The sequence below is a fragment of the Gymnoscopelus microlampas genome (assembly GCF_963454915.1).
Source record: "Gymnoscopelus microlampas genome assembly, chromosome: 3".
NCBI lineage: Eukaryota > Metazoa > Chordata > Actinopteri > Myctophiformes > Myctophidae > Gymnoscopelus > Gymnoscopelus microlampas.
This window is the reverse complement of record NC_139940.1, coordinates 14,028,531-14,049,034: the sequence shown is the minus strand read 5'-3', so window position 1 is coordinate 14,049,034 and position 20,504 is coordinate 14,028,531. Positions and strand designations below refer to the sequence as shown.

At 41.7% G+C, this 20,504-nt stretch overlaps 1 protein-coding gene across 4 annotated transcripts; it reads right to left on the bottom strand.

Annotated features, from left to right (window-relative positions):
• Positions 1-193: 193 nt before the first annotated feature.
• phc1 (polyhomeotic homolog 1) lies at positions 194-20,491 on the bottom strand. 4 transcript variants are annotated; one of them, XM_084053530.1, is made up of 21 exons: positions 20,401-20,491; positions 17,805-17,926; positions 17,155-17,265; positions 15,828-15,893; positions 15,507-15,647; positions 14,897-15,073; positions 13,974-14,753; positions 13,405-13,540; positions 13,124-13,302; positions 12,261-12,324; positions 11,684-11,771; positions 11,016-11,181; positions 9,192-9,255; positions 8,830-9,100; positions 8,277-8,553; positions 7,917-8,162; positions 7,191-7,374; positions 6,582-6,827; positions 6,146-6,317; positions 5,894-6,033; positions 2,904-5,535 (listed from the first exon to the last, which is right to left on the bottom strand). In XM_084053530.1, the coding sequence occupies exons 2-21, from the start codon at positions 17,919-17,921 to the stop codon at positions 5,312-5,314; spliced, it is 3,849 nt and encodes a 1,282-aa protein (XP_083909656.1). In that variant the 5' UTR covers positions 17,922-17,926; positions 20,401-20,491; the 3' UTR covers positions 2,904-5,311. The 4 variants fall into 4 exon arrangements, 3 of the variants coding, with proteins under 3 accessions (XP_083909657.1, XP_083909656.1, XP_083909655.1); XM_084053529.1 differs by having other exon boundaries at positions 20,345-20,483; XR_014600533.1 differs by lacking the exons at positions 2,904-5,535; positions 5,894-6,033; positions 6,146-6,317 and having other exon boundaries at positions 6,698-6,827; positions 7,191-7,367; positions 20,345-20,483.
• Between the last annotated feature and the right edge of the window lie 13 nt (positions 20,492-20,504).

The window sequence follows — 20,504 nt, the reverse complement described above, 5'->3', positions numbered from 1 at the left end:
TGTAAAGGGTCCATTTGTACACTCTTGAGTTTAACACTGACGAGTTTACAGTGTCGACTGGGATCCCAGGGATTTAAAAGATTGTATCAAATGGGGGTCAGTGGCATAATGCATATCAAATTGGGGGTCCTTGAAGTGAAAAGTTGGAGAATCGCTGCTTTTATACACAAGTGCAAAAAAAAAGAAGCACTCGGGCAGTAATAGGTATGGTTTATTGATACTGCATACAGGTAGACAGAGCATTTCCCATTGATCCCCTAAGGGAGCAAAACCAGGAATACCTATCTTCAGGTAGTTAAGTCGAATAAAGCTACTGAAACACTACATTGTCGTATCCGTGAAAAACTGCCCTCGGAAAAATAACTTTGATAGTAGTACAACAGGAAAAGAACGATACAAAAGTAAATATATAACTGTCGAAATACAAGAATAAAGAGAAAACCAGGCTTTTTGAGTGTCCTTTCATCTATATATGATTGGAGCCTAGATTTGAACGTCTCCTAAAAAGCTAAAATGTTGTTACGTAAATACAAAACTGAAATGGAATGGAATCCAAATCATAACACAAGAGTTAAAGCACCGTTCGAGATACAGTAAAAAGGCAACATTTCTTTCTTTTTTTAAAACCCTATAGATGAACTGTCCTAGCTAGCAGAACTAACGCTGATTAGCACAGGTCTTCAGATTTGCTCAGCTGCACCAACAGTACATTCACGTTTCTATTTACCAAATTTAAACATTTCAAAAGTGATTTTACGGAAAACCTATATCATTTGATTTTTAAAAATTATTCTTCTGTTCATAGAGGAGCAAATGTGACCCGCTGAGCTGGTGATGGAGTCGGAGTGCATTGAGATGACAAATACTTTACCACCATATTTGATCTCCCTACCACTACAAGAATAAAAATTCTGTACTTCTGCCTCAACCGAGAAGCTCTCTTGGCTATACTCTCGGGGTCGAAGTGACATTGGACAAGAGTTAAGGTTAGGAACAGCCCTCCAGGCCCCGTTACATTGCTAAGTAGAGGGGCGAGTGTATACATAGATTAGATAATGTGTCTACTGACAATGACAGACAAGACAAATCATTCACTAATTCCCTCTACAGACATGGATACTTCATAAGACAGACTATTAGACCGACCACTCACACTTTAACCGTAACAGTCCACAGTCCACACTTTTGCACATTCAACATCCAGAAAGAAGAGACAAAAAAAAACCTGTCCACCATTTCTCCTCCTCTGGACATACATTCATCTTTATATCCTGTATTACGGATGATTGATGGTGCACTACTGTATCACGACCTCTACCCTCCCAATGGTTCTCAATCCCCTGTAGTTGTGTATTGAGAGGAGGGCAAGTCCCAAGTACTGATGCCAAAGTTCCAGTTTGAAGTCACAAAGAAGAAGAGGAGCCTTCCTGTTGTCTTTCCTCTGTGGTTGATGACCAACCTCATTCTCGTAGGCTGTTGATGGAGGCACAGATTTTGAGTGCGGGGCCCAGCTTGATGTTCATGGTGGAGATGAGGTGGTCCTCTCTGAGCAGCATTAAGGCCTGGCCGTCTATCTCCTGGGACAGGAACTGGGCAGCCAGCTCCTCACAGCCTGGGAGCCAAGCATGAACACACAGGGAGATATAGTAAGTGGGACTGCACATTTTTTTAAGTCAAGTACTTGTTCTTAATCACTGCTACAGTACTGTCTCAAATGGCTTTTACAGGCCCACTTAACAAAGGAAACAAAGAACTCCCTCTGTCCTTAGACCCTCAATCGGGCGCGGAAAAAAAACATGATGGGAAAAGGAAGGGCAGAATCCTCGGGAAGCATCACAAAAGGGGCCCCAATACATTAAATAATTTGAGCCACCAGTTGAAAATCAGCGCTCAACTGACCTTGAAGTGACGAGATGAACCTGCACACTTCTTCCACGTTCCACTGAGCAGGGCTACCAGGAAGGAAGTTGGCACCATCCAATGGCAGGCCGGTGGGGGCGGAGCTGTCGGACTGAGGCCCGTTGTGGGCTGGTCTGGGGTAGGAGAGGGAGGAGCTCGGGGAGAGTGAAGGAGAGTCATCTTCTTCATCCTCATCCTCCTCAGCGTCACTAGACGCGTCCTCAGAACGACTCGACTCAGAGCGACACTAGAGAGAGAGAGAGGGTTTTAAGCGAGACAAATCTTTTTGGATCATATATTTAAATTTAAATTCTGCCTGTCAACAACAATGTAGTTGTATTCCAATTTCAGACAGGCACCTCTGTACAATCCTTTCAGGTTTTCACCATGACATTCCTTGAACTTTTGGTGTAATCCCTAAGTAAAAGGTTTTGTCCTTGCCATGCAAAGTTCACTGGTACATCCAGAATAACTTAAAGATGCAGTTCTACAGTCAGGATAACCAATACATAAAATCATCTCACAATCTTCCTCCTTCCCATGTTGTTCCAACATCCCCGAGACAGCTGGGTAGTAGGGATAGGATAGAATAAGAGTGGACTGAAATATAACATTGTTGTAGTATGTGTAGTAGCATAAGTACAAGCAACATGATGACCTTTTACAAAACCCAATATTGGTGCAATAAAGACAATTCTCTATAACCAAAGAAATGTATTGATATACTTTATTGATCCCAAACCGACCATTTACAGTTCAAAATAAACAGAGGACAGCCACCATCATACAGTATAGATACAATAATATTTCTGTATGTGCAGTAGGGCTGCAACTATTGATTCTTTTCTTAGCAATTATTCTATTGATGAAATCAGATTTTTTATTTTTGTGGAAAAGTTTCACCTATAATGACATAAAAATTGCAGACATTCTATTCCTGGAAAGTAGGATGCTATATGGAAGCCATTGTTCTCGCGTGAATAAAAAAATCTAATAAAAAATGAAATCTTGTTTGAACAACTTGTGTCCACAGCCCTCCTATGAGACACAGAGTAGACTTTCTTTTTTTAATCATGAGCATTAGCGAGGACCAATTATATGAAGAGAAGTTGAAAATGGGTGAAGTCGTCCTTTAATTGTTGCACCCCTAATACAGTATAAATCAGTGGTTCCAAAACGGTGTGCCAGGAAATGTCCAGGTGTACCGTACCTCGGGATTTTGTGACTTGATTGATTGATTTTTTTATTAGGCAAAAGAATGTAAAAACAACACAGTTACATTTATAATACTTTTGTCTAAAAGGTCCGGCCAAAAAAGTCCTTGCGGACTTGTTTCCGTTGGGGTCCTTGAATTAATTTCATAGACATATATAGTAGCAACCAAAGAGTTCAAAAATCAACATAAAAATACAGAGGAAAAAAATACCACTATGTACAAAAAAAGCATGAAAAAAATAGAAAGTATATACAAAAAAGGGGAGGGGGGGGGTCATCTGTCTACAGGGAAACTGGTACTAGCTCCTCTTATGGCTTCCAGAAAGATGAGTTTTTAGGGCCGTTTTGAATGAGCCCAGCGAACTGCATTTTTTGAGGGATGGGGTTAGACTATTCCATACCTTGGTGGCTGTGCTGTAGAAGGAGAATTTGCCCATGTTTGTTTTATGGGTGGGTGGAACCAGATTGTTGTTTACGCTCCCTCTAGTTTCGTGACTGTGGGTGTCACTAACTTTTTCGAGGTTGACAAACAAAACATTATTGCAATATACAGTATACAAGTTAGAATTTACTACATCAGTACAGTACATTGTGTGCACTCATTTTCCCAATATATAGGCAAATTCTATATCCTAAAACATATATTTTAATCTCTTTCAAACTGGTATCCCTAGTTTGGGCATGCAATTAAAGGCGAACACTTTAAATTGATTAATTAAATGTTTTCAAAAACAAATTTAAATAGCCAATCTACAAGATCAGAAAGCGTCATGATCAAGCTTGCAGATCAGCTGTTTTCTTATGAAATAGGACTTAAAGCAGCACTATGTAACTTTTTATTGTTTTTAACAACTATATAGCATATTGTGTCCCACAAGATTATAAAGTTACATGTTTAAGCAATAACAATCATCCTTCCATAAATTAATACTCAGGGGGGGTCCTTACAATGTAAAGGGGAGACAATTAGTTTCATCCTGGCATTTTGTCAAGGCACCAAGGCAGAACTGCCAGTCAAAGCGAAGACTGGCCAATCACAGTGCGTCCTCACAGGACATGCTTGCAGAGATTGTTGGCTGCCATGTTATTTGTGTCCAAAGTGGCCACTGATACCCCAAACTATTACATAGTGCTGCTTTAAGTGGTGCAACCTTTTATTTGGCATTAGTCAATTCAAATACATGTTTACAGAGTGATAAGATGTATATTGAGTCTATTTTGTACAGATATGAATATAGGTGTGCCTTGAGATTTTGACTTGCCCTTTGGTGTGCTTGAAGCACAAAAAGGTATAAATCAGTGTACAGTACATACAATACACACAATTAAGACAGCTTTCTCAATCAAATACCTTATGGCAGTAGTGATAAAGGACCTCCTAAAATGCTCAGTGTTACACCTTGGTAGTAAACGATCACTGCTCCTCACACTATTCATTTGCTGAGGTCTAAAGATGAGGTAGTTTAAAATCCAGGCAATGGTAGAATCAATACGTTTGTTGGCTAAAAGGTAGGGTTGTAATGTAATAAAAGCACTTGAAAAACTCAAAAAACATGACATGATAACAAGTGGATATCAGCAGCATCTCATGAAAACCTATTTACATAACATTCACATAACTGGTTTCCCCAGGCACCGCAGGTATTTGTCCTACGTCAGTTTCACCTGATAGACCCAGGGATTTTTCAGTCTTATCAAGTCCACAACGCTTGTTAAGGCGTTTCACACGTGGCATTCAGAACTGTGCAGGTTCAAATCAATAGATTTGTTGGTTAAAGGGTGGGGTTGTAATGTATTAACTCATTCCCTGCCTAGAACGACTAAAACGACTTCTGTCCCATAAGCCATGCCGGCCTAGAATGCCTAAAACGACTTTTAAAAAAGTAAAAACGTTTTTTTTTTATTTGACCCAAAGACCAAGGAGATATGATTTTTCGAAGATCTAGACTCCCATCCACTTCCTTGTTAACTTAAAACTTAAAAATGCTGTATCTCGGCTCCTGAGTACTTTTTTTTTTCAATGAAAAATCTTGGCAGTGGGCAAACGCGGCTAGAAATAATTCAGGCAGTGCATGAGTTAAAAGCACTTGAAAAATCTAAAACAACATATCATAAGTGGATATCATCTGCATATTATAACAACTAATTTACATAACATCAACATCACAGGTTACCCCAGGCACTGCAGGTACTTGGCCTACATCAGTTTCACCAGATGTACCACAGGATATTTGAGTACCACAGGATATTTGAGTCCCATCAAGTGCACAATGCTTGTTGATGCAACTGTGTCCTGGACAGGTGCTTCACGTGTGGCATTCAGGGGCGGTGGGATAGGCAGATCGTGCAGCTTGGCTGCAAATCGTCCTGGGTCAGTCATCACCTCTTCAAAGAGGACATCCATCAGGTTCTGGACATAGTCTGTAAGATATATATATTTTTTTAGATCTAGTTATTTACATACCTGCCTGTACCTTTTGTTCTATACAGTAAATACTTAATTTTCAGGTAGCATCTCTCTACTGCTGGAGCACATAATGTTTTTTTTTTACAGTTCTGTACAGTAAATACATATTTTAACCCATTAAGACCTGGAACTGTGTCATTTTTAGATTTGAGCTAAAAAGCATTATTTTACACTTTGGGCTATTCAAAAATAGCAGATCTACAAGCTCGTAGTGCAGCACCACTGATATAGAAACATACGTTTTTGAGAATACTGTTGAGATTTAGGAGACATGTAGAATCGGCTTCAGGTCTCAATGGGTTAAAGACTTACTCAATGTTTGCTGCTTCTTTGCTGGTGTGTGTTTTCTCTTTTCATATTTTGGGTACCAGATTTGGCAGAGAGACTCGCCATCATTTTGGAGTTGCTGTTGTCCTTTGTTCTCATTGTGGTGCATGGCTGCAAGGTACAGACTGGGGAAAAACAAACATTAGAGGCTTTTAACATTTAATATTGTACTACAGTTCGTGTTTGCACAAATTAATTCATTTTAATCACAGCAAACATTCGAGTCAATACGATTACCTGCACAGCATCCCTCTGAATTTAAGCGGCACATTTTGGGGTGCAAATTGCCGGATAAGGGAATGAAATTCCTCAATCTCAGACGTCTGGTGGAGAGGGCTCAGTTTAGCCACATCCTTCAGGAGACGCTTGTCTTGGATGATCTTCTGCAGTCCCATTGATGGTTTCGTTCCTTGAAAACGAGGAATAAAAACAAGATTGTCACTTTAATCAAATTATGCATTTGCCTCCATTTAGGATTAAATGGAATTACATTAAAGTTAGCTTTCAAGAACGCAATGACTAAATAACAGCAGAAATCCTTCACTTGAAGTACACCGTTTAGGCCACTGTATACAGGCTCTGGGATAAGGTTATACAGTGTATACCATATTCCATGTCATACTCCATAAAATTAGCAGTGAATCTACACACGATAAATAAAATGTAAACCTACCAGATTTCAACCACTTCTTTGAGTGTCCAGTTATTGGAGAGTGCAGACATTTGGGGAAGAGCTGATTGGTGTGGTCGTGCACATTGTGGATGTGATTCAGTAGCGATGACCACTTTGCCACAGTGAAATCACCTGAAGGAGACAGCAGGCTCGACCAATACAGATGGCTGACGATACTCTGCTGCCATTTGTTGATCATCTCACAACCTTTCTTCTTCCCTAGTTCTTCCAGCTTCTGGGAGACATCTGGGTAGTAGGTATAGTATAGGACAGAATAAAATAGAATACAATAGAGTAATTAAATAATAGAATAACATATGTAGTATGTGTAGAAGAATAAGTACAACGTCGCTGTCAGAAAGAAAGTTTGTATCGATTTCACAATGCATTGCATCGCGATGCATTTTGAACTTGTACATCGCCTATTTTCCATTTCTGAATATTTTTGAAAATTGTTGCCTATAATGACATACCAAAAACAGGGTCACCAGTTTGAAAATGGTTAAGTCTTTTACTCAAAAGTAACGGTTTTGAACCGACAAGGTTTCCACCTGACAGCAATGACAAGCAAGATGATGCTTTGAGTTTGTTTCTATCATATTGCTATACCTTTTGCAACTTGCCGCACGTCATAACAGTGTGTCACCTCTGGCTTCTCCTTTCTCAGGTATTTATTTACTTGTCGGTTTCTGTTGGTGGTAAAGGTGTCAATCTTCACACCGGAGCTCTCAAGAAAGTCCAAGCTGCGGACCAGGCCCTCCATCTCCATTCTGTCCGAATGACCAACTTCACTCTGGGAAGACATTAATTGTCAGAGTTTCCACATTGTTAATTACATACTTGCCTAAGTAAAACATGGTTTGCTGTTTAGGAGTCCGTTGGCCCAAAGCAACATAAAGACAAGAGAGAACTTTACATTAAAGGAATCGTATTTTATACTGCTTTAGATTTAAGTAGACGAGCACAACTCGTTTCAATATATTTCTGAGGTTTCGTACAGGGTGCACGGTCTAGAAGAGTTACTTGACAATAACAGATTACCAGCACTCGCATAACTGTCCTAAAGGCACTTTTATTGAGTTTTGTGAGTGCTGGTATTATCTGTTATTGTAAGAATTTGTATGAACCACATTAACCCTGCCATCCCTATTTTGGGAATTAAAAAAGAAATTGAAACTTTTGAACACAATACATGTGTTATTTGTGACTCATTGTGAGCTTGTAGATGTAGATTGGCCATTCGCTAGTCATCGCATAATGAAGTATATATAGGGCTTAAGTGGTAAATGTGTCATAAAATATGCAATCATTTTCACCAACTGAATCAAATCTCACTTGTACAAGCTGAACATCGATGACATTGGCAGTTTCTATGTCCCGGACTGTGTACAAGCCATATTTGGCATTGATATCCGCCTTCAAGTCCCCTCTCAAGTTGACATCATCCTTTGAGGTCATTGTTTGGAGAAGGCCAGTCTGGATGCTCTGCCATGTGGAATATATGCACGGGTCCAGGTAGTTCCGTACATGTCCTTGGTGTGTAGTTTTATCAATGCTCTTCACCTTGAGAGCAGTCAGGACCTAATGCATGGATATTGATGAGATTAAAATAACTTCATTGCCCCTTTCTAGATAGCATATAATGATAAGAACATACAGATTTATTTTCACACTCATCCACATCTCTTGGCCTACCTTGTCCACCTGTGCAAAAGATGAGCCTGTGAATGAAATTGCAGCTGACAACTGGAGATCACCTGCTGGGGTGCTCCCAATAAGCGGTTGGCTGTTCCACTGTCGATTGTATCCACAATTGGGACAGTTTTGCAGCACGGAGAGGTAAGTTCCACGCGCCGTCTTCTTCACCACACAGGGGCAGGTGCAAAGAGGACAGTTTTGAAAAAGACTCAGCAGGCAATCCTCGTACACAAGATACTTGGGGACGTCCTTGGAGTTGCACTCAGGTTCTGCACTGTGTAGGGAGAAGCAGGAAATATATACGTCAGTCAGGCAAGATTGTACATTTGTTTATTTATATTTTGTAAATCTTTTAATATTTTTTATACTTTACATGGCCTCACAGAGTTGATAGAGTATGAGAGTGAGTGAGTGAGTAGAGGGTATTAGTGAGGAGCAGGAGACAAAAAGAGAGACAGAAGAAGGCATGGTGTGGTTGGGGGAAGGGGGGCACAAACATGCTGGCAGGCAGGGTAGGTTTTGGTATATTTAGGTGATCAATAGGACCCACTTCGTAAAGGATGAGTCGCCCAACCAGGGACCACTTGGCCTGTGAGATGAGTCAGTAGTGTTTTGTAAATTTTCTTCTGTGTCTGCTAAAGAACGCAAGTCAAGATGTGCCCTCTTCTCTGGTGGGGGGGCTTCTTTCATATGGGCTGGCCTCAAGCCCCCATATACAATGGCAGATTCCACAGTCCAGCCCCTAAATCCATTGGTAGAGTCCGTGGTCAAGTCAGCAGATTCCATGGCAGAGTCCAGAGGCACAGATTTCACCTGGACACCTACATTAGACATGACAATCACTTGTCAACACTTTGACAGGGATGGAAAGAGATAGACGTGTACACAATTCTTGTAGAGATGGCTACATACCCTCGCTTCTTATGGATTTCCTCAGAGTTCCCTCTGACAGCTGGGTACCCACAGTCTGGAAAGTCTGAAGAGACAGATAATGCACAAAATGTTTAGTTAGCAATACAAATGCCTTCAATTACTACAGATTATAATTTCCTGCACACATTACTACCGTTATGTGTATTCATTCATTAAGTAAAACATATTACATATTATTTGAACATTCCCTTACTTAGAAACTGGAAATGTAAGCTAGGAAAATGTAGCCTATTGGACACCGTTGATTGTACTGACTGAAGAATAGGTTGACCATTCACTCTAACGTAGCCTTTCTTTATTAATGCTGTTTCACATGAAAGGACATAACTCCAGGAGTTACGTACAGGATCGAACATATATAAAATATTTCACTGTACTCTTGTTTATTCATTAGTGACATCCCCAACATTCTCCTCCCTCGCCAATACGCTTAGTTTCACTTAGGAATACTTTGTGTTCGCAGCCAATTTGTCTTGTGTTTATCATTGAGAAACACGTTATGCCTCCAACTAGACCTGGCGACCTAAACAGTGTTTGAAACGGTATGACTCGAGTCAAACGGACTCGCGGACACAGAGACCTGCCCTCACTTTTCTCACAACTAACAAGGACAAGGATTGATGAATGTTAACTTACCGGTAACGCTCCTGAGGTGCTGCTTTCTGTGTCCCCGGGATAAACTGTCGGAGTAGCGTCTGGCTTCAATTGTTTTTTTGTTTCGTTTTTTTGCAAATCCTTGCTTTAAGTTGCTGAAGCAGTCATTAGTAAGATATGCACAGCATGCGCGGGGTTTTGTGTAGATTGCTGAGGGAATCTCCCTATCTATAGAAATAAAAGTGTCTTCCTCGTCATTTGGTAAACGAAATTGCAGAACTTGCCATGTTCTTAACACGTGCTTTTATGTTAGCGAACGCCCATACCTGTTGTGGTACGATATTGAGGGGAGTTTTATGTTTTTTAAATGGTACATCAGAAGACCAGTTATTTGCCTGTTTTCTAGAAAAGCTTGCAGCTTACAAAAACGAACCAAAAATAGTACACAGGGAAGACATCCTCGCACATTTTAACCACATCAGATGGTCTAGGGGAGTAATGTTGACTCCATAGACAAATAATAAAGTACTATATTATATTATAATTTTATTGAGGTATATAAGAGCACAGAGCAAGTTTCTAACTGGGCAGTATGGGCTGTCATCGCGAGAATTGGTTGACAGGCTGTCAATAATTAATGGTCTTGCGATGACAGCCCATACATGTACTAAAACCATGACACTGCCCCTTTAATTGGAACAAAATGCAAGTCTCTGAGAGACAACAGCGTTCAACTGTGCCTTTTTTAGTCATCAGGAGGCTGGAGTTTTTAAAGACGAGCTGAAATGGCTTCTCACGAGTGTTAAACGAGTGTATTTCCATGTGAAACAGCATAGGAAGGCGGGACATAAGGGATTGAGAGGGATTTGATTTGGACACTAGCCACTAAGCAGATGTACACGGACGGGATGGCAATATCTGTCAGGGAGAGAGACAAAGACCATACTCTGTGCTCTATGTACCGTCATTGGAACATGTAACAGTCCACTGTAAAATGCTCTTGCACATAATCTGGAGCTGTCACAAATACTGCCTTCCTCAAAGTGAATACATTTGAGTCCGTGGGCCCGTAACCTCTGTATTTTGGCAAAACAGAACGCTTTTTTTGTTTTATATTGTTAATAGCTATGTCCCCAGTATGACCGCGGATATGCTCATAAAGCGGAAAAAATATATCTTTAATTTCAGCTCGACTTTAATAGATCTCACCTTGACAGGTGGTTGTCTGCCTGCTATTTTAGCGCAGGCGATCTCCGAGCTGTTTCTGCGTGGAAGACCGCTCCTAATGGCGGCGTGCCCGGGAGGAGGCGCGGCTGCCCCCGTTCTGCCCCGTCTGCTGCTCTCCCTGAAGTGTTGACTGCAGCTGACGTTGTACCTAGGAGGTAGACAATAGACTGGTTAACAAACAGCCCAGTTATCCATCAAATTACATTTCCATGATTCTAGCTTAGTTTTTTTGTTGTTTTTCAGAGATACCTGTATTTCAAAGCAATGCAAGACCAGTAATGATTCATTTCAAAGCAATAAATGAACTTGCATGTGATAAGGTGCAATCAGGAAATATGTTACAGTACACACAGACATGAAGCTCAGGCTGGGCATTGTGGCCCAAAATAAAGACTGACAATCATAGTAGGGTTGGGCCAACAACGGAATTCTCAACTAAGTATTGCAAGACAAAATATCTAAAATACTGATATATTGCATTTACAAATAATGTATTAACTTTTTAGTTTTTGTTTATACAAAATATGTTTCATAGATTTTGTAATATTCCAAACAAAATTTTTATCGACATGGAAAACAATATCTAGTCTTTCTATCAAATGGATTATGGGGCCAATCCCATCCCTAATACATAGGAAGGTAGATCTGACCTCTTAGCACAGGTCTTGGAACAGAACCTCCTGGAGCCTTTGAACTGGCTGGCCGGCGCCAGACGCTCACAGTATTCACATTTCATCACTGTGGGACACACACACCACAGAACATGCTTCAGTGTCTGGATACAGTAACGACAAGACTAAGAGCAGTAACTGAAAAAGCTAACCCCCCCCCCCCCAGGCAATCAGGTTATGAACGATTGACACGATATAGACGAGTTACCGGTCTGCCTACCCCCCTTCAAGCATCTGCTCCTTCAAGCACCTCAACGTGTGATATGATCTATGTACATAATGTCATTTTCTTTACCTTCTACTTCATACTCTTGTTATAATAATTATCTCTTGGTTACTGTTATTTGTGCTACAAATTTGAAGAACTGCAACCAAAGAAATGTACTGTTGTGTACTTGTACTAGGTTATAAGAAATAGGAGACTAGAGCAACATAGGTGTCTAACCGGAATTGAACCAATCAAATTGAACGACATTTACAAAAACATTTATTACATTGAATTATGTATTTCATTCATAAGATTGATTTAAAAAAAAGGAAAAAAAGCAACACTTACCTGTAGGTCCACTCTCTCTGAGACCAACCATTGCAAAATCTCTATCTTTTAGAAGTCCAGCAACCTGTCAATCAAGAACAGGCCTGATGATTAGTAAAGAGACACTCGTTTGATCAGGGTTCTGCACAAGCGTATAAATGTCTAGCTGGGAGGAAAGGGTGGGTGGATAGACATGGGGTCTTCCATGATGGCTGAAAAGGTTTATCACAGTTTATGGCTGTATTCTTGATATTTGCAGCCAGTCATGATACACTTTTAAAAGTATAGTGTATGCTGATCACTGACCAATTTCATCACTACAAGACCAAATGCAGTAGCTGATGAATCGGGCCTTGCATATGATAATTTTAAAAAATAAAAAACTGGGAGTGCGCAATTGCGCATGCGCACCAATTTTAGTATTAACATTTGTATTTAATTTAACCCATTGAGACCTGAAGCCGATTATACATGTCTCCTAAATCTCAACAGTATTCTGAAAAACATATGTTTCTATATCAGTGGTGCTCAATCTTTTTCATGTCAAGGACCCCCAAAATTATATGTATTTGGCCGCAGACCCCCATCAAAATATTTTGTTCCAGAGACCCCCCAGAAGCAAAGATTTGAGTTAAAAATGTTCGCTTTAAAAATATATATATTCAAAGATTTACACACATTTTCACGATTTTTCAAAAATAGCAGATCTACAAGCTCGTAGCACGGCACTCGGTGCCGCGCTATGAGCTTGTATATCTGCTATTTTTGAATAGCCCAAAGTGTAAAATAATGCTTTTTTAGCTCAAATCTAAAAATGACACAGTTCCAGGTCTTAATGGGTTAATTGTGTGGTCCTGTGATAAGTGTTATGTTACAGTACGTACAGGGAAAGGCTCGGCCCCCTCCTGGATGACGAAGCCCTCTATGAGGTGGGTGAGGACCTGAGGTTTGACCACAGCCTGGGGGAGTGGGGCCCTGTCCCGATCCCCATGGGGCCCTCTGGACAGGGGCAGAGGCAAGGACAGGGTGGGGGGACAGGCGAAGGCTGCCGAGGCAGCAGATGCTGCAGGAATCAAGGAAATACAATACAAGTTTCAGCTACATTTCAAGCACACCTGCAAGGTGTAGGTGGTAGATGAGGAGGAGGAGGTGTCAGTTGACATACCAGAGTCCTTTGTGGGTGCAGGAGATAAGGGAGGTGCAGCATCTCTCATGGGTGCACAGTCTGAGGTTTCTGTGACCATTTCATTGGTTGCATCAGAGTCAGACTTCCTCTTCAGTGAACCAACTGCAGGCTTTGTCTAGTGACAGGAGAGAATAGTCAACATTACTTCTTACAGGAGGACCCTCCATTCCTGTTGCTAAATGCTGCTGAGATTTGACTTAAGTTTAGTCACCTGGATTGCATAATAAATAACCTTTTGGGATTCATAGGTTTAATTAGGGCTGGGCAATATATCAATATTGTGATACGAGACTAGATATCGACTAGGATTTTGAATATCGTAATATCATGATATGATATAGGTGTTGATTTTGCCCATATCTCACAGCCCTAGGTTTATTAATAGTGATTTTAGAACTGTTCCCTCTTGTTTGGACACTAGAGCCCTGACCCTCAACTACTGGCTGTAAAGTCCTGAAATGTCAGCTAAAACGCCTCAAATGTAAAATACAAGATGTAACCTAAACAGTGTGTGCTTAAACCTTCCCAATTGAAAAGGTAGACTTTACCATATTGCTGGCGTTGGAGTTCGTGTGGGTGTTGTTCTCCTGGGCGAGGTTGCCACTGCCGGCCCGGGCCTGGGCCAAAGCCACAGCCTGACTGTTTCCTGCTGAGCCCTGCCTGGCTCCCACCTGCTGCACTGGAATGTGGGGGGCTTGGCTGTTGCTGGGAGGGGCCGGGAGGATGGGAGGCGGGTGTCGAGGGGGCAGCTGGACAGGCAAGCGGTGTCCCTGAGCGGTCTTAGGCTGGATGGGCACAGGGCCTTTGTCTACGGTGGCGTTAACCTGTTGCAGCGGCTGCACCACTAATGTCTGGGTGTTGCCGTTGGCTTTGGGGGCCACCGAGCCGATAGGGTAAACCTGGGTGGAGGTAGTTACGTTCGATGTAGGCACCAGAATGTGGGTCACCGTGGCGGAGGGGGTAACCGTGGTTACCGTCCGGGCCTGACAGAGACCCGAGGGAGACAGGAGGAGCTGGGACAGAGGGAGTGCTGTAGAAGAGGTGGAAGAGGAGGAGGAGGGAGCGACAGAGGCGGCCGGAGTGCCTGCCATGTTGGCCTGGTTTCCAGTCTTTCCAGTCATACCAGCGGCAGCGGCCTGCTGGGGGTAGCTCTGCAGCTGTTTGGCCAATTGTTGCGGTTGTACTTGGTGCTGCTGAGCTGTCTGGGGGAACGGCTGCTGCTGCTGTTGACCCAGAGAGAAGCTGGTGGCGTCTTTCCGTTCTGGACCCTCAGACTTGATGGTCGGTGCTCTGGGAGTGGAGACACAGTGCAGGGCCAGATTCTGCACCTGGGAAATTAAGAGTAGAGAGAAGTTGCCAAAGAGATTTGGTACCAAGTATAGAGCGCTGGGGGACCCTGGTCAACTAAGTATATACGGTTAAATTGGTTAAATGACTGTAGTGTAGGCCTATAAAGAATTGGTCTTCTAACCTGATCATTGTCTGACTGGGTACTGGCAGAGGTAGGAGGGACTTCCTGTTGAGGTTGCTGCTGCTGTTGTTGCTGGGGCTGTTGCTGGGCAACTGTTGCTACAGTAGCTGTTGCCGTACCACCAGGCTGCATAAAGATGAGCTGGGAGGCGAGGGGGGCCCTGAGAGAACGGTTAACCTGGGGGGGAGGGGTCATAAAAATAGTTCAGTCATTCTCAGACAGCACTGGCTTCCAAAGGCAAATAGCAGTTGAGACAAAATAAAACTTCACTGGTGTTTTTTTCAACAATTGTGGCCATAAATACTGTTAAATTACATTCTTTCCAATTTTGGCCTTTGGCTTGACAAACTGCATGCAAGTTTCATCACTGATGCATGTTCTGCAGTATAGGTTTCAATTATTGTTGTTGTTTATGAAGGATCCCCATTAGTCTACACCGTAGTGGAGACTATTCTTCCTGGGGTTAAGGGTCATATACTGTAGGTTTCATATAATCTAATGGCATTAGTGTCGCGATGCCGCACGTTGCGAGCTTGTACATCAGCTATTTTCGCTGTGCGACACCGCTGTACGACGAAGTGTGAAATAGGGCTTTAGTGTTTAAACTCACCCGAAGATACATCTGCCCCTGTCCTGCTGAATTCCCACCCAGCAACACTGATTGGTTGATAGCTGTTGTGGTTGCAGTGGCTGGACCCAGAGGGCGGGGATTGGTCATAGTTCCTCCCCCAGAGGTGGTGCTTAGGTTGACCTGAGAGATGAGGGAAACACTTATATCAACACAGGCAAAAACTAAGAATAACAATCAAATATCCTGGCTTTGATTTGTAACTGACTTTCAGGATTCCATCATTAATTTATTTCCAGAGAAGAAAAATCTAGAGAATAAGTGGGAAAGCTATTTTGGAGAATGTTCAGCAGTAAACTGTACCGTGGTGGTGGCTTGGGACACACTGTTACTGGGAGAGTTAGACTGTCGACTAGCAGCAAGGGTGGCCTGGATGGGGGGAGAGGGAAGAGAAGGATCATTGGATACTGAATAGTGTTAACCTTTCTGCCTTACTCCTGGATTATTGTTTGTGAATTATCCATTGCAAATTATTTATTTAGGAAGAATGCAGTATGAATATTACTGTGTAGAAGGAACAAGAAACCCAAAAAGCAAACAACATATTATCCATGGCATGTTTAGCTCAGGTAGGTAGTGGCAAGGCTCAAAGAATGTGCAACTGGCTGGGTTGCCTTGGAATTTGCCGTGTACTTTCATGCTCCTCAGTGGATGACCCCAACTGATTTTGGTGACCCACTGGCCCTGGCCTTTCCTCTGGCACCACCCTTGGGTGCACTCCAAATATCTCAAAATTGAATTCCATTTAACTTTCTGAGTGCATTCGTGCTATCTGGAAGATTAATCCTAACTATTTGAGAAACATCATGACCTTTCCTCTAGCACCACCCTCAGGACAAAATGTCAACTTTGACACACACAGATGGCTCATAAATGAAGACAGCAGAATGAGCCCTAAGGAGCTGCACGGCCTCTATGGGCTGCTAGCAGGGCTTTTAAACCAGTTTCTTTAAAGGCACCCGTGATAAAGGGTTTTAAAATAAAAAAATGAAGACTAACAAAAAGTAAGTCCAACGGAAATAAAGAAAACTACAGTTATCAGACTCAAACAGCTGTTGTTCCTTCTGGGTGAGAGGTTCTGAACAGCCATGCATACGCTTAAAACCTGATAGTGTTTTCCAATAAGATATTTATGTTTTTTCTTGTTTTTCTAACCGCTACATGGGTGTGGAAAAAGATAAATCCCAACACAAAGAAATATCAGCAGGAGGAATATGATTATTATGACATATTATTATTGTTATCAGGTCATAATGAAGTATATTTTGTTATATTCCTCCTCCTGATCATTTTTGAATGCTTAGGATTTACTCTTTTTTTTGTAGTTCAGTCTTTTTCTCAATGTCCCTAGAGCACCACTGTTCTTTGCTCCACTTTGTATTGTCACTTGAGCGGCAAGCTGAGTCCTTTGCTGCTACTTGAATGTGTATTATGACTGCCATTTGGGACCTCAGTGCCGACTTTGGAAAGGCTACATAGCGATCTGTTTACATACTTCAGCAGCAACAAGAAAAGTGCTTCACAAGAACAATGTTGGTGTAACTAAGACATTTGCTGCAACATCCAGTAGTTGAATGTTGTCCTTTAAAAGACAGACAGACAGGCAGCCACAAAGAAAGAATGTAATTACCTGTTGCACAGCGGCCAGGTTATGGAGCTGGGCACTGTTAATCTGCTGCTGCAGCATGAGTTGCTGGAAGTATTGAGCTGCATTAGGCTGCCTCTGCAGTGCCTGAAGGGCCTAAAAACATACACATAGAATGACAGCAGAATTTAGTCTCCCCCCAAAAAAAGACCAATAAACACAACAACACAGCAGGCAAACATGATAAAACATGAGTTATCAATAAAAAAAAATTGAGACTAATATTGGATAATGATCATAATTTCTACCATCATGAAGTGGGTTATAATTTTAGTCATAGCTGTTCAATCATTCTGATAAGAAGACATTTTCACAGTGGATTCTCTGCTGCACTGGTTCTCAACGCAGGGTCTGGGAACACCCAGGGGGTCCCCAGCTAAATGATTGATAGGAACCATACACTTACAGGTCTGTAACTCTCAGAGTGTCCACTTAAATTAACACTGGGGATTTTACCGTGTAGTGTCCCAGAGATAGAAATAATTTCAAATGGGGGTCCGTGGTCTAATACATATCAAACGGGGGGCCCTTGACATTAAAAAGGTTGAGAATCAGTGATGTAGGGATATGGACAACTATAGAAGAGAATATAAGAGGACTCCACACATACACACACACACTCTCTCAACACTGACCTGCACCGCCTGTCTCTCATACAGAGTCATGTGGGCTATCTGTGGTGGCCGGGAGTTCCCACCTGTCTGAGCATTCCCATTGGTGGAGCTGGTGTTTTGGTCTTCACCTGCTTCCATACTTTCTGTTAATACAACAAAAGGGGTCATTCAATAACAATTCAATAACACTGGAATGAATATGAGGGGGAAGAAAACACTCCTGATGCCTGCAGTAGTAAACACACCATCTGTTGCAACCAACAGCAACCCATTTAGACCTGAGGCCAATTCTTACAAGAATCAGACAAATCAGATGGATTCTCTGCCTTTTCTCTCTCACCAAGGAAACACCAGTTATATTTAAAAAAAGCCCCTGTGTGCGTGTCTGTCCTTCCGTCTGTCTGTTTGCAGCCAATCACAGACACCTCAGACAAAAATCATGAACGAACGCATCATCCGATCTACCCCAAATTAAATCACACATTGGGGGGCCTGTAAAGAACACAGAGCCAAACGCAATTTCATTTACACCCAAAGGGGGCGGGCGCCACAAAAGCTACAAATGTCACGGAATGTTGCAGAAACATGATTTGTTTCACCAAATTAGGTACAAATTATCTCATGAGTCATGTGACGATGCCCGTCAAACAGGGTGTTGATATTCCATTCTGTTTGCCTGTAAAGGGCTTGAAATTTTGGGAGGGGCCTATTTCGTAGTTTTAAAAAAAGTCATATATTATGAATGCAACATCCAATCCAATCAACCCCAATTTGGAAATGCATGTTGAGGGGCCTCTAAAGTGCACCTCCAAAGGCACCACAAATGCATAATGTTGCACGTGTGATGTAGATTCCTCACACCCTGACAGCCACAACCCACAACAGCCCTGGCTAGGCAACCAAGCCTGGCGTAGATGTAAGAGCTCAGATGAGCACACTTTTGTAGTCCTTTATAATGCATGTATAACATGACATTCATAATGCCAGATTCAATCATTGACTAAAACACAGACTATGTGCTCCTCAGATAACGAAGAAAAAACAAATAAAATATAGAACAATTAAATAACACTACAATAAATAACTAAATGGACTCCGTTTACAGTACATATTTTTCTTCTTGATTCCTACTCCTTTACATGATGTTTGTCATTAAATGTTTTGATGAATTGAATACACAGGCCCCAATGGAAACAAGCCATAGTGCTTTCTTAGGTTTAATCCTTTTAACATCATTTTGTATTGAACTGTACTTTCTGTGCTTTTTTGCAACTGTTGATAAAGTATTCAATCAATCAAACTCACTGAGTACTCTTTGATTACAGCTATCATTGAACCATGACATACAACAGGTTTCAAACGTTACATCTGTAATCACTGTCTGTCTCAGCTTGACTGTAGTGTTGATGGCAAGCAAATTAACATTTCAGACTGACTGTCAACATGATCGATGAAAGTGATGTAAAGAAAGGGCAACATGGGGGAGGGACAGAAACCAGTGTTGCCAGATTTTGCAAGAGAAATAAGCAACCAGGTCTATGAAAAAAAGCCCAAAAGAAGCGACTGTAGGCCACTCTAACCTAATCTACATTTAGTTATTTGAAAATAGCCGATCTACAAGCTCACAACGCGAAGCAACCACCAATATTTACAAGCAACTTTACAGGAAAAAAGAAGCCCAAAGTCGCTTATAATAAGCGGACATGGCAACACTGACAAAAACACAAGCGAGTAAGAAAATAATGATTGAGCTATGGCTAACAAACAACCACGCTAACACTGAAGGAAAAGACAGCTAAGCTGACGTTAGATTTAAGTCCAAACAAATGCGTTCAACATACACGTTGCCCGTTGCAACACAGTAAGCGCTGGGTGAAATATGTACATGTTGGAGATAATTGTGCGACAACTGCAGGAGCGCAACAGTGTGATGCTCTACCATTTAGCAGCAAATGTTATACACAAATCAGTGTCGCATCGAATATGGTGACTCCAGAGGTCGCAGGTGGTTCATTTTCTCTCTCTTCTGTGGCAACAACTTCAAGTACACTTTCTATTATTGTACATGTTTGTATTCCACCACCAGACTACGTGACCATCTATCACCAATGCCATCACACTTTCGGAGTCACCGACATTTTCCAGATTTTGTGAGAGAAATAAGCAAACAGGTCCAGGAAAACAAGACCAAAAGAAACGATTAATAGCCAATCTACAAACTGGCACATCTGCTATTTTCCCCCAAAAAAATTGGAAGTAAAATGTGGAATATTTTGATTTTTTTTAAACATTCTAACAACACAAATCTGGTACTGGGCTCCCCTGGCACAAAACATTTTGAGATTGGGGGAGCCCAAAGTCGCTTATAATAAATGGACATGGCAACGCTGCTAGTGATCTCCGGAGTCACCAAATTCTATAGGTCACACATTTCGGTGTTGCGTGTTATAACTTAATGTTAGCCAACTCGCTAACTGACTAGCAGCACAGCTAGCGAGCTAGTAGTGGACTATAACAGCAGCCTCTATAACTAGTTCATGTTAGCAATGCCTGCAAAACACCTTGGCTAGGAGTTATGGTTTGTTGCTCGCCTGGCATCCTGGGATGTTTAGCTCACCTCCTGTGAATCATTCAGTGTAAACAACAAGTTACTGCGTTTCTCTCAATCTCAGTCCTTAATGTTAACAACGACCAGCAGCGTCTCTTTGGCTCCAAATAAAC